Genomic DNA, 13,412 nt, shown 5'->3' on the forward strand with positions numbered 1-13,412 from the left:
CACAATGCAGGTGAAAGTTTTTAAGAGTTAATACTTAAAATAACTACAGACTAGTCTCAGGCACAGCAATTCTTTGCTTTGGGACCTTTTGTCATGGATAAAATGAAATCAAGTTTTACAAGAGTTACATATCTTGAACAGTGTTATCTGATAACTTTTCTAAGTATCCCTGTTTATTACACATTGATACCAGGTTGTTCGTATTGCTGTACAGTTTTGTGATTCTTTTTTCAATCTAAAATATCCAACATTTTATTAGTTCATTTTATTATTGAAAGAAAAATAAGGGTCTTAGACATTTCTAGACATGTAGTAAGGAAGTTCCACGTTTTCTTTTTTTCATAATGTTCACATGGTCATGAATCGATTGAGTTGAATTGGTTATTGATAGTGACACTCAAAAGAGCCTATTTTGGCTCTGACAGTAGGGAGACTCTTCTACTCTTTTTGTAGAAAAGGAAGCACCATCTAATTCACTACAGGCAGTCCACTGTGTATAAACTAGTCCAATACTGCAAAAAGGATACTTCTTTCACAAGCATAGGGTTTTTCTTTAAAGTTCTCTATTTTAAGATATATTTTACAACTGCCGATTTTCTTAAAAGATTTTTAGCCAAAATAAGCATATGTCAGTAAAAGCCCATTTGATCTTGGTTCTGTTTCCTTAGCATTTCCTTAGATTGAGAGGAGGAGGAAGCCTGTTTTTACAGGCTTAATATATTTGAAGAAATGAGTGAAAGAAAAGGTCACTTAATTTGAACTTTTTAATAGGTGAATTTGTGTTTATGAAACTTGGCTTTTGCGTTTTCTGCTCTTTATTCCACATAATAAAAAGTGACTTGTAAAGTACAGTACAGTCGTTGAAAGGCATCCAGTTTCTCAATGCTCATCGTGGTTTTTTTCTGAATTGGACTGTCCTCAGATCTTCTCACAGTGCACCTATTAGCTCATGACCTGAATGTTGAATACAGTTATTCCAGTATCATTTTAAACCCAATTTGTTTGTAAAAGGTTTGCATTTGCATTTCCATTCAGCAAACATTTCTTAAGGATGGCTACACACACGAATAAACATGGTGGCTGCTCTTGAACTCAAGGCTAGAGGGGAGGCAGTTAATGACCAAGTATTCTATACAAACTAGCGAGAACGCTGAATGAAGCATGCCCAAGGTGCTAGGGGATCCCAGGGTGGGAGGCGCTACACAATGTCGTAGAAATTAGGAAAATCTTCCTGAAGAAGGTGACACCTGGTCTGAGGCTCGAAGGATGAGTAGGAAGGAGCTAGCCAGGTGATTATAGGGAAAGAGAGTATTAGAACAGTATATGTCAGTACACAGAAGGCCAAAATGGCATGGTTGTGTACAGTGAAAAATAGGCTATTTTTACCTCCGTCCACATGAGTAGTGATAAGTGGATGGAGGCAGAGGAAACAGAATGGGAAGCCAGGGTGGGAGAGGATCTTATAAGCCAGATCAGGAGATGGGGAGACCCTGAGGGTTGGTAATTGGGAGGATGACTTGCTCCCACTTTTCATTTGTGTTTTCATTCTGGCTTTTAGTTGGAATAATCACTTTTAATATTTGAGCCTGTTTATACTGAGTAACCATTGCTGGAATAAATCTAACAAAAAATAAGTTTTTGTTAATGTCTTGGCAAGAGTGCCATTGGGCATCTGACCTGCCTGGTGAAGTAGGTAAAGTGCCCCAGGGCTAAGATGCATTTTATTCTGTAATTACAGGTCATGGGGTTCACATGTAGCTTCTGGTTGTAATTGTTTTAGGACTCATTCTAGGTGTTTCTGGAAATTGCTTCACACTGAAAGAGAGCATGGCCCTCTTTATCCTACCCTCATCATATGTCCTGTTTATTACTCCTGTCTTTCATCAGTGGGCCTTCTGAGGAGGACCCCGAAAACCTATCCTTACCTCAAGACTAGCAAAACCCAGAGGAGTGCCTGTCTAGATTTTTTTTTTTTTTTTTTTGAGACAGTCTTGCTCTTGTTGCCCAAGCTGTAGTGCAATGGCGCCATCTCAGCTCACTGCAACCTCTACCTCCCAGGTTCAAGTGATTCTCCTGCCTGAGCCTCCCAAGTAGCTGGGATTATGGGCACCTGCCACCACACCCGGCTAGTTTGTTTGTATTTTCTTTTTTTTTTTTTTTTTTTTTTTTTTTTTTTTTTGAGGCGAAGTCTCGCTCTGTCGCCCGGACTGGAGTGCAGTGGCCAGATCTCAGCTCACTGCAAGCTCTGCCTCCCAGGTTCATGCCATTCTCCTGCCTCAGCCTCCCGAGTCGCTGGGACTACAGGCGCCCGCCACCTCGCCCGGCTAGTTTTTGCATTTTTAGTAGAGACGGGGTTTCACCGTGTTAGCCAGGATGGTCTCGATCTCCTGACCTCGTGATCCGCCCGTCTCGGCCTCCCAAAGTGCTGGGATTACAGGCTTGAGCCACCGCGCCCGGCCTGTATTTTCAGTAGAGATGGGGTGTCACTCTGTTGGCCAGGCAGGTCTCGAACTCCTGACCTCAGGTGACTAACCTGCTTCAGCCTTCCAAAGTGCTGGGATTACAGGGGTGAGCCACCATGCCCGACCCCTGTCTAGATTTAGCTTTGGGAAAAAGCAATGTTAAATCAAATTTAGGGCCTCCTAAATCAGGATCCCATGCCGAATTTTACTACTGCCACTAATCTGAGGCCATTTAGTGTGTCTGTTATATGTGGCTTACTTAATATTACTTTAAGAATTTGGTATGGTTCAATGAAATCCATCAGGATATCAAAATCATTAATTTTCATATAAATGATTTGGCCAGGATTATACTGGTAGTCCCTAACTAATAGATCATGACTTAGGAGTTGTAAATCAGTAGTCTGAAGTAAAGAACAGATTTCCATTTTGGGAAAAATATAATACATATGGATGTAAAGGTGCTTTCATGAACACTGTTTAGTCCTCAGTATGTGAAACTTCATGGTGGTCACGGAGTTCAATAGATCCTAGCCCCCTGATGAGCCTGTGAATGAATTTCACATCTCTCTTACCAGCTATGTCAGAGATTCATTTGTCTATTCAATGAGCAAAAATGTTTGGGCTGAAATATTAAAACATACTGAAATCTCCATTAGAAAAAATAATGAATTATGGAAAAATAAAATGAGGTAAATTATTTCAATTAATTTGAGATTTCTGAAGCCTAAAAGTATTGGGGGAAACAAAAGTAACACCCGTTAAATAATCGGAGAGCATAAAAAAAGCATACAAAGTAAGTGTAGGATTGATACCCAAGTTCTGTGATTTAGGAGAGAAGGCTTCATAGAATACTTGAGACTAGAATGTGATAAAGAATAGGATGGAATGGGTAAGCCAACAAGGAAAGGAAAAATAACAACAGTATTTTTCTTTCTAATCAAATCCATACACATTATTTAGGTGACATACAAGTAGTTCTCAAACTTACTATTGATAGCAAGGCTACAGCCAGAATGATACAATCACTAGTGTACAAATAGTATGAAAAGCTTTTTTCATACTACCTTAAGTTGTTAAGGCAAGATTTCTTTCCATTGTGTTTCTTCTACCCAACCATGATCCAAGATTAACACTAATAAAAGACACCGTAAAATAAAGAGGAAGTATGTACAGGATGCAGCCACCAGGTGGCTTTTATTAGCTGTAAAAACAAACAAACAAAAACACAACTCTGATCATATTTCAATGCTTGGGGGAAATTTTGAATCAAAGTGTATGGTAAAATTGAATTTTTGAAATAGATAAACTTTGCATTTTAGCTGTTAAAATTCCCTCATGAGGTTCTGGAATTCCCTATTTGAATAACTGTAAGATAGATCAAAGCTTCTGAAAGAATTACTACAGCTGTGTTCCAACACTAGGAGATACATGTAAATCATTTATTTTAGTAGCATTTTCCATCACTTGTTCTGAGTAAAAAACATGAGATCTGAATTCAGATGATAATTACTGGCTAAACTTTATACACCGACATGGGTGGAGTAGAGCTTCATGTTCCAACACTTAATCCAGGAGAAACAAGGCAGGGATTAGAGATCTATAGAGTGCTTTTGTTACAAATTCTGAATGATCACACCCTAATCCTGAAACAGAGTGACAGTGGAGTATTCCCCTACCTTTCCTTTCACAGTGTATACCAACCTTCTCCTGCCTGTTTTTATGACATAAGCGGGTTTTTATCTAGCCTGCAGAAGCTCAAAAAATTGTCCAAAGGACCATCCAGCAGCTGTTTTGCTAATGGTAGAGTTCAGCTCCACACCTGGCATTAGATGTTCTTGTCTATTAATAGAGAGCCGCATGGCTGTTCTAGGGTGCTAGGTGCAGCTCCAAAGGTGGCACAGGGGGCCTCCCCAGCCTGGCTACCAGCTGCAGTGCACTGTGGTTGCATATGTGCACAGGGAAGGGGGTGTCACTTGCGGGGAGATGTGATTGTTTTAGTCAAATGATGCAAAAGAGATCTGTTAACACAGGCAAATTTCACCTCTTTAGGGGATCCCTCTCTTACCCCTGACTCCTAAAATCAAATGTAGATATTGGTATCCAGCTGACTCAGTACTCATCTGCCCTCCCCAGTACTTCCTTTCCATTTCTTTCTAACCTAGAAGTCCTCTTCTAACAGAAAACCAAGTACTGTATGTTCTCTTATAAGTGGGAGCCAAATGATGAGAACACATGGACATAAAGAGGGGAACAGCAGACACTAAGGCCCACTGGAGGGTGGGAGAAGGGAGAGGAGCAGAAAAATCAACGAGTGCTAGGCTTTGTATCTGGGTGACAAAATAATCTGTACAACAAACCCCTGTGACACAAGTTTACCTATATAACAAACCTGCACATGTACCCCTGAACCTAAGATAAAAGTTAAAAAAAAAAAAAAAACCCTCTCCTGCCATACAATTACCCAAGAACACCAATCCTTTATCTATCTCCTTAGGCAATGTTTGCGTCTTGTTAAACTAAAAGAAAAATATTAAGAGCGTCTCCCATCTACAGCAAACCACTTTGCAAAGACCACTATGATTAGCTTTAGTTCTGTGAATGGAGTAGCTGATAAAGTATGTCTTAGTAAGTCTTACACCACTGCTTACTGGGACAGCAAGTGTGGATTATCATTCTCTTAAGTCTCCTCCAACTGTAAAATGATATAATTCTCTGATATTCAAAGCCAGGCATGGAGTTGGTCAGAGAACTCGAACTGAAAACTAAAACCTAGGTCAATTCCATAACAAGTAGACTTGTCTTAATAAACATTTTTTTGTCTTTAAATCTCTGTCTGAAGTCTGCAATTTGTTTTCAGATTGTTTTTAGCACACATTTTGATAATCCATTGATGGACCGAGTTCTTCCTAATGAACTGGCTGGGCAAATGGATGGACACACACAATCACTGCACACTGAAAAAGCCCTTTACTCCTACTCTTCTCTTCCAATGAACTCACCTCTCTCCTCACTTTACTGAAAAATTAAAGAATTCATTGTGTGTGCCAGACTTACATGTGGTCTAACAATTTCCTATGGAAAATGTGCTGTCTAGTAATTAAGATAAATCAAATTCACTTAATCTTCTCAAGTACTTTTATTGACCTCTCTGGCTTGGGAGGATTTTGAAGAACAAATCTTCCTCTAAGACTGAAACCTACCAAAGTATCCTATAGCTGGCAGCAATGATAGTTTGGGACTGTTGTTTATGTTGATTTAATAAAATGTTGGCACTGGTTAGCTGGAATAGATGCAGCAACTTCTTATACACTGTCAATCTGGCTAAATGATGCAGGCATGTGGAATAGCCATTATACCCTTTTCATAGTGTTTCTGTGAAATTCTGGTCTCTGCATATTCTGTATTAACTTTTCAACATCTCTTCTTATGGGCTTTGTAGAAAGGAGTAAAATAAGCTGCCAAAGCGTCAGGCATTTTATTTAGTTTGCGGTAGGTGTGGGCAGCAGCAGACCAATTCCTTCCTTGTTGAAGAAGAAATTAACTTGATTGCTCAGTTTGACAACTTTTCATCGGGCAAAAGGACGGCTACCTAAAAGTACATAACTCCACTAGTCTATAAAGAGAACAATTATTCCCTCTCACATAACCATATAGTTTTTATTTTTCTTTGCTATTGCTTGGCATTTAGGAAGGGAGTGCAAGAAAGTGATTAACAGCTGCAGAATTAGAGTGCAGCCCAACTCCGGAGTTTGTGTCCCCCACAGAAGTGGGGGAACACAAAAAAAATGCCCCTTATGGCATTAGAGCCAGCTAGTTTATGACCCCATGACTGCTGATTTAGCCTGATTTTGTCTTCTAAGTGCCTCCTTCGGTCTCCCCTCTTGCTCCTTATCTGTTTTGCCAGATCAGCATAACTTTACATGTGGCAGGTATCCAGAAATGCTTCCCATAATCCTTCAGTGTCCTTGGAGTCAAGTTTACCCGAACTGATTAGATTCTCCTTTCCCATGTTGAGCAGCCCTTCCTCTTTTTTTCTTATTCTTTTTTTTTTTTTTTTTTTTTTTTTTGAGATGGAGTCTCACTCTGTCGCCTGGGCTGGAGTGCAGTGGCCGGATCTCAGCTCACTGCAAGCTCCGCTTCCCGGGTTCACGCCATTCTCCTGCCTCAGCCTCCCAAGTAGCTGGGACTACAGGCGCCCGCCACCTCGCCCGGCTAGTTTTTTGTATTTTTTAGTAGAGACGGGGTTTCACCGTGTTAGCCAAGATGGTCTCGATCTCCTGACCTCGTGATCCACCCGTCTCGGCCTCCCAAAGTGCTGGGATTACAGGCTTGAGCCACCGCGCCCGGCTTTTTTTCTTATTCTACTTGTTCATTTATCTCCCTCTGACTGAACCCTCATCTGAATGGGGATGAAATATTTCACGACGACACTAGGGGTAAAAATCGGCTAAACAACTCAAACCAACAACTATAGGGTAGACTTTCTATATAAAAAGCAGTTTGCTTGAGGTTTGTAAGACTTTTGTTATAATGAAAACCAACTTTTTAAATCAGTAAGGAGTATATAAAAAGTTTATCAAATAATGAAAACTTTACTTCAGTTCTAAATTGTAGGCAAAAAATAGAAGGAAAAGGTTATAGAAAGGATCAAAAGGAGTAGGGAATGGCAAGCGTCTGCTCCACCCAGATCTGAAGGTTACACTTGAGGATATTACCACCTCTTCCACTACAGAAGAAATCAGTCTGAGGCTACAATTCTGCAGGTTGGAGGTTCTTGTCTCTTAACAGTTTTGCTCATGAACCACAGGTCACACTTCTTGAAACCCACTTTTCACTTTTCAATGAACTGATGTATGTTTTTTCTTCTCAGGCTGATTTTTACAGCTGCTCTCAAACTGTTGGTGTCAAACAATATCCTCTATTATGCCACTCTTCCGAGATAATGCTTTGTAGTGCTTTCCAGACTCAGTGAAATCTTAATATAACATTTTTTTCTTAGCCTATGGATCTATGTTGATGGCACGCAGAAAGGTTTACCTGTTAAATTTTTTATCTTTCCAATAACCCACGGGCTATGCCTTTATTAGAATCTTCACAAGCAAAAAGCAAGTATGTGGCCACAGAAGAGTTCTCCCTTCAGACTTCTATGGCAGTGTTTGTCAAATTCCCCAGTAATAGAAACTCTTTTAAAAAATTCTCGAGATACAAATATGATACTAGTGAATACTTGTAACTACTACGTGTCAGGCACCTTGCTTTTACATACATTCTCATTTAATCCTCACAGATGCTTTTATATCCCTGTGAAGTTATAATTACTATAATGAATAGTATCCTCACAAATAGCATTATCCTCATTTTTATGTATGAGTAAACTGAAGCTCAGAGAGGTTGTTACCTTAAAGTCACACATTAGTGAGCTGTGAATCTTTCTGGTTCTAGAACCCATGTTTTTAATGCCCCCTGGATCGTGCTGCCTCCTGCCGGGGATGTGCGGGGAAGATGGTTTTTTGGGATTTACACCTGCCCAGGTAGAACCAGACATGGCATTCTGTGAGGCTTCATTCACCTGGCTTGTCCTAGATGGGGCCAAAAGGCTTGACTGCATTTGTCATCTGGACTGCATTCCATTTAGATATTCATTTTGATGTGGTAGGTCTTACAGTTTTCATTTTTATCAGAAATATATGTACACTGTTTTAAAATTAAATTACCACAAAAGCATTTCCTCCCTATTCCTAAATTTGGTTCCCCAGATGCAAGTATGTTTTACCATTTTGTCTATTTCTTCTGTTAATTAAATCCCTATGTCTAGACTGAGCTTTTCATAGGACGGTCAAATACTCCAGTCATGCCTTTGTTCTATTTGTTGTGTGTTTTTAATGGCACCATCTCTTTTGGAATTCCTACCATCTTTTGCCTCTGTTTTGAATCCCCTAATTCCTGCATCACAAGTCTTCCTTGTTTACTCCATTACTTTGTAGCACTTAAGAAATGTCTTGAGGAAAAGCTATAAAAGGCAGTATTTTTGAGTCCTTACATGTTTTAAAATTTGTGTTTTACTTTGATACTATTCCTTAGCTGGAATATTAGGATATAACGAAGACTTTTGAAGGAATTGTTCTATTGTTTTCTCACTTCCAGTGTTACTGTTAAAAAGTCCAATGGCATTTTGATTCTGGATCCCTTGAATGGGACCGATTATTTTCTTCTGAGTTTTTAGGACTTGTCTTTATCACCCCAGTACTCTGAAATTTTGTAACTCATATGTTTTAGTCCTTTGTCTTTTTTTTTCATTTTGCTGGGCAGAGTAGGTCTTTTCAATCTGGAAACTCTTGTCTTTCAGTACTGGAACATTAATTACACAATTTCCAGGATAATTTTCTATCTCCTTTCCTGTTCTCTCTTCTAGAATTCTTACTAGTTGGGTACTATATTCTCTGGAATAATTCTCCAATTTTCTTTTCTCTCATTTTTTCATGTTTGACTTTTTGTTCCAATATTTGTAAAATGTCCTCAACTTTATCTTCCAAAACTTCTATTTGAAGTTTCTTACTTCAAATAACTGTTTCCTGAAACTTTAAATTTTATTTTCTATGTACAATCAATATGAGACATTTCTCTTAGACCTATGATGTCATTCATCTGTGACAAAATGTGCTTCTTCAGAAGAAATTTTACCATCACAAGTCATTTTTGTTATATAGGGTTTAATGAGACCAAAACAAAAATGTGCCTTTCAGTTCCCACGTTTATTAAATTTAGTGCAAAATAATTTCTTTGAAACTTGTCGAATATCACAAAATACTGGCCAAAAGAAAACCCCAAAAAAGTAGCTTGTATTTGTGGCATGCTAAAAATGGAGCTTCAGTGTACATAACTGTGAAATAAAAAGACATGGAGACAATTCCAGCAATCAGACTTGGCCAAAGCACAGGGCTTTTGGCAATGGCCTGGAACGAATGTGGAATGCATTGCCCATTTGAATCAAAGTCCAGATGGCTATAATTTCTTTTTTTCCATTTTCAGTTCACTATAGTTCTATGGGCTTTTTTTGTTTTGGTTTTGGTTTTAGGCCTCTTAGCAAAAATTTAATCTCTGGAAAATATTTCATGTGAAAATACCCCATATGAGTGTGATTTCTGTAGATGACAAAGGTGTTTCTGTATCAACAATCTCTCATTGCAAATGACAATGACAAAGGCATGTGCCACCATGCCCAGCTAATTTTTGTATTTATCGTAGCCACGGGGGGTTTCTCCCTGTTGGTCAGGCTGTTCTCAAACTCGGGACCTCATGTGATCAGCCTGCCTCGGCCTCCCAAAATGCTGGGATTACAGGCATGAACCACTGCACCTGGTGCCAGTTTTAAAGTTTTGAAAAGCAAAAACAGTAAGAGGACAAGTATTTTGAGCCTCATTGCTCTCAGCTGAAAATTAGGATAAGATTTATCTCATTAGAGTTTGCATGTGTTGTATTGCTTTATATATGTAGAATGACTAATGCATCTCATACACAGTAAGCATTCAGAAAATGGCTGCCATTGTTGTAGCACTAGAATCTGTTGTCTTAGACTAGATACTAGCAATGTTAATGCAATACCTCAGTGATCAAGAAACTCACATTTTTTTTCCTGCTCACTTAGTACCATCCGTACCAAACTGACAGCTGTCATCCTTCTGTTTATCACTTACAAAAATATCTTTTGTGCATTCTGCATTCTTATTTAATTATAAACTTCTCAAAGATGGAAATTATTTATCCCCCAAAAGCCTTGAGCAAATCTGAGACACTCAAAATATTATCAGCTGACTCAGGTTGACTTTTGAATTCAATGTTCTTTCACTGCTAAGTCCACTTGCTGCTGAAAGGAAATCTTAATTTCAGGCAAATGGCAAATTGCTTTATTGTTTACATTTCTTTAAAGGATTTGCTTTGCTTACACATTTTATGAATAAAAATTGCTAAATACTGCACAATAATTTGATGAATAATTCTTAAGGATACAATCAAAGCGACTTATAATTCCAAGGGACCTAGGGTTGTTTGGGGTTTTGTTTAACAAAAGGTTAAGGGACTGGCCGATTATGAATTTGGAGTATGGAGGGAGAGAAATGTCTGCGTTTGTGTTCCTGCTCTTCATAAGGCAACATTACCATGCCTCTTTTCTGGAGACATCATAGCATCCTGTGATCCACAGAAGACCCAAGTTCCAGGCAATACAACTAGGAGTCCTTGCAAAGAAACACTTATGTGTATCTATTCCCATAGTTTAGTCCACAGTTAAATATACTAATTATAGCTTAGTCTAGTAGTTCTCAAACATCACTGGGCACATGACTCACCTAGGGAAGTTATAACTTCTTACCTGAATCTCCTCAAAAATTGCTTTAATACCTAGAGTACAAGAAATTTGCAGTTTAACACACTTTCACCACTGCCACCCTATGATGTGATTCTGACATAAGTAGTCCAAACCCCACAGTGAGGAAGATGGCCTAAGTCCAGGATTATACTCAGGGTTGGTATAACAGAAAATAAAATGGAATCTTGCCACTTCTTGGCCCCAGGAAGTAGCTGAGACATCTTAAAGAAACTGGTTCCTTGTTACTGGAATTAGCCTTTGTCTACCATATACCACTTTTTTATATGTCTATTAACCTGCCAAGTCATTTGTACGAATTTGGAAATTTTTAAAGACAACCATCTTTTTTATTAATGCTTACACAAACCTTAGACGAGCTGTTCAGGTAGTAAAACTAAGAAATCATTTTTCTTTCCTCAACCTACTTCTGGAACATGTTACCATTCACTGTCATAATTTCAAAATAGAATCAGGAGAGATGTCAGTTATAATAGGGGAATGTTGCCTCCTAGCCCTCAAGAATGTATTACAAGTGTTTTTTTATTTTCCCCTCAACAGTTATGAATTCCAGGTGAAACCCAAAAACCCGCTTGGTGAAGGCCCGGTCAGCAACACAGTGGCATTCAGTACTGAATCAGGTAATTACATCAACAGTAATTCCCAAAAACAATGTAAAAGGGCCACAGTGGAACAATGTTTTGAAAGGAAGCTTGTTTGAAACCCAGCTAAACACTACATAAATACTGTTTCTTGAATTTCTAAAAACCCATTTGTGGGAAAAAGCGAACTGATGAAGGCGTAGAGAAACACGATTTATATTTTTCCTCACTTAAAGACACATCAGTTTAATTTAAAAAGCATAATCTATACCCTTCCAAAAAGCTAGTGAATGAATCCTCCTCTGCATGCCTAGAATCAAAATAGCCGTGAGTGCATCCACAAAGGGAACACATGATAGTTTAATAACAGCTGTGAAGTTTTCCTATTAGACCTTACAAGTTCCAATTCCTTAATGAGATACATCTGCACATACAGCATTAATATTTGCATAATTTTTATACCAACTGTAGTTCATGGCATCTTGGTGATTTTTACCATGAAGTTTTTGTATCAAACTAAAAGCAGCAGCTTTTGAAATTCAAGTGAAGGCTGAACAGCGACAACTGTTCCTAACTACTCAAATTACATATAACAGATACAGCTGAATACCTACCAGGCAGGAGATTATTCAATCAAGAACAATTGCCAAAGCAAAGCAAACTTTTGCAAAAGAGTACCACTTTGCAAATAAGACTTTGTAACTGTAAGCACCCATCATCTTCGCCATGCCACTGGAATGTTGGGGTTTTATCTAGTAAGGTCTGACTTTTGTATTTATTTCTCCTCAGCGGACCCAAGAGTGAGCGAGCCAGTTTCTGGTAAGTACCTGTCTCAATGAGACACAACTATATGCTTTTCTAAACTTATTCAACTGACCGGGCATGGCAGAATCTGAATCATGATTTCGCGTTTTTCCACTTAGTCTTCTTATAATACCATACGGGTGTGAATGTTTACCTACACATTGTCCAACACTGAGGACCCACGATGTTCTGGGAACAAGGTGGACATTTTGAAATTTGCTTTTACTCATGCACCAGGCTTATTATTATTTAATAGCCAGTGTAATCCCAGCACTCTGAGAAGCTGAGATGGGAGAATTGCTTGAGCCCAGGAGTTGGAGACCAGCCTGGCAATATAATGAGACTCCCTCTCTACAAAAAATTTACAAATAAAAAATTAGCTAGGCATGATGATGTACACCTATGGTCCTAGCTACTTGGGAGGCTGAGGTGGGATGTTCGCTTGAGCCCAGGGAGTTAATGCTATAGTAAGCCATGATCCAGCTTGGGCAACAGAGTGAGATCCTGTCTCAGAAAAAAAGAAAATATAACACCCTCATTTCCACTTTTAATAACAAGTCATATTAAAGCAGTTGTCTAAATTTTATAACATGCTACAAAAAAGAAACCTAAATTTCTCCTAAATGACACTGCCTACATCTAGCTCTGCAGAGGCTATTCAACACCTAAATACCTTAACATACTGCTCTCAGATTTATCTATTGACAGAAACTTATTCTGGGGTTTACTTGTTTAAATTCTTCTAATATTTTTGGCTCCAATATTTAGCATGGGGGGAAAAAAGGTATCAGCAAGTTGACAAATTCTGCAAACTGATTTCTTAAAGCATCTGACCCAAGAGTCAGATACTAAACTCAAACTGTTTTCCTTATGCAGCAGGAAGAGATGCCATCTGGACTGAAAGACCCTTTGATTCAGACTCTTACTCAGAGTGTAAGGGCAAACAGTATGTCAAAAGGACATGGTATAAAAAATTTGTAGGAGTGCAGCTGTGCAACTCTCTCAGATACAAGATTTACTTGAGCGACTCCCTCACAGGTAAGCAGGGCTACCAGCTGTTTTCAGCCCTTAACTTACGGGAATGTTTTTGCAGCACTGTACAACTTGGTCTTTTCTTAAAGAGTTTTAGGCACAAATGGGTGCTGTAAACACAAGTTTTCCTCTAAGCAAAATGTTATA

At 38.7% G+C, this 13,412-nt stretch overlaps 1 protein-coding gene across 28 annotated transcripts in view; it reads left to right on the plus strand.

Moving 5' to 3' along the window:
• Positions 1-13,412, plus strand: part of ABI3BP (ABI family member 3 binding protein) — a 262,627-nt gene that overhangs the window by 245,952 nt on the left and 3,263 nt on the right. For all 28 annotated transcript variants that reach the window (XM_033211435.1, XM_033211443.1, XM_033211438.1 and 25 more), the window contains 3 exons: positions 11,389-11,468; positions 12,219-12,248; positions 13,110-13,271. In XM_033211435.1, coding sequence (XP_033067326.1) covers positions 11,389-11,468; positions 12,219-12,248; positions 13,110-13,271 — 272 coding nt within the window. The remainder of the gene's footprint in view (positions 1-11,388; positions 11,469-12,218; positions 12,249-13,109; positions 13,272-13,412) is intronic.

Source organism: Trachypithecus francoisi, unplaced genomic scaffold (genome assembly GCF_009764315.1).
Source record: "Trachypithecus francoisi isolate TF-2019V2 unplaced genomic scaffold, Tfra_2.0 Lachesis_group0, whole genome shotgun sequence".
In the NCBI taxonomy this organism is placed as follows: Eukaryota; Metazoa; Chordata; class Mammalia; order Primates; family Cercopithecidae; genus Trachypithecus; species Trachypithecus francoisi.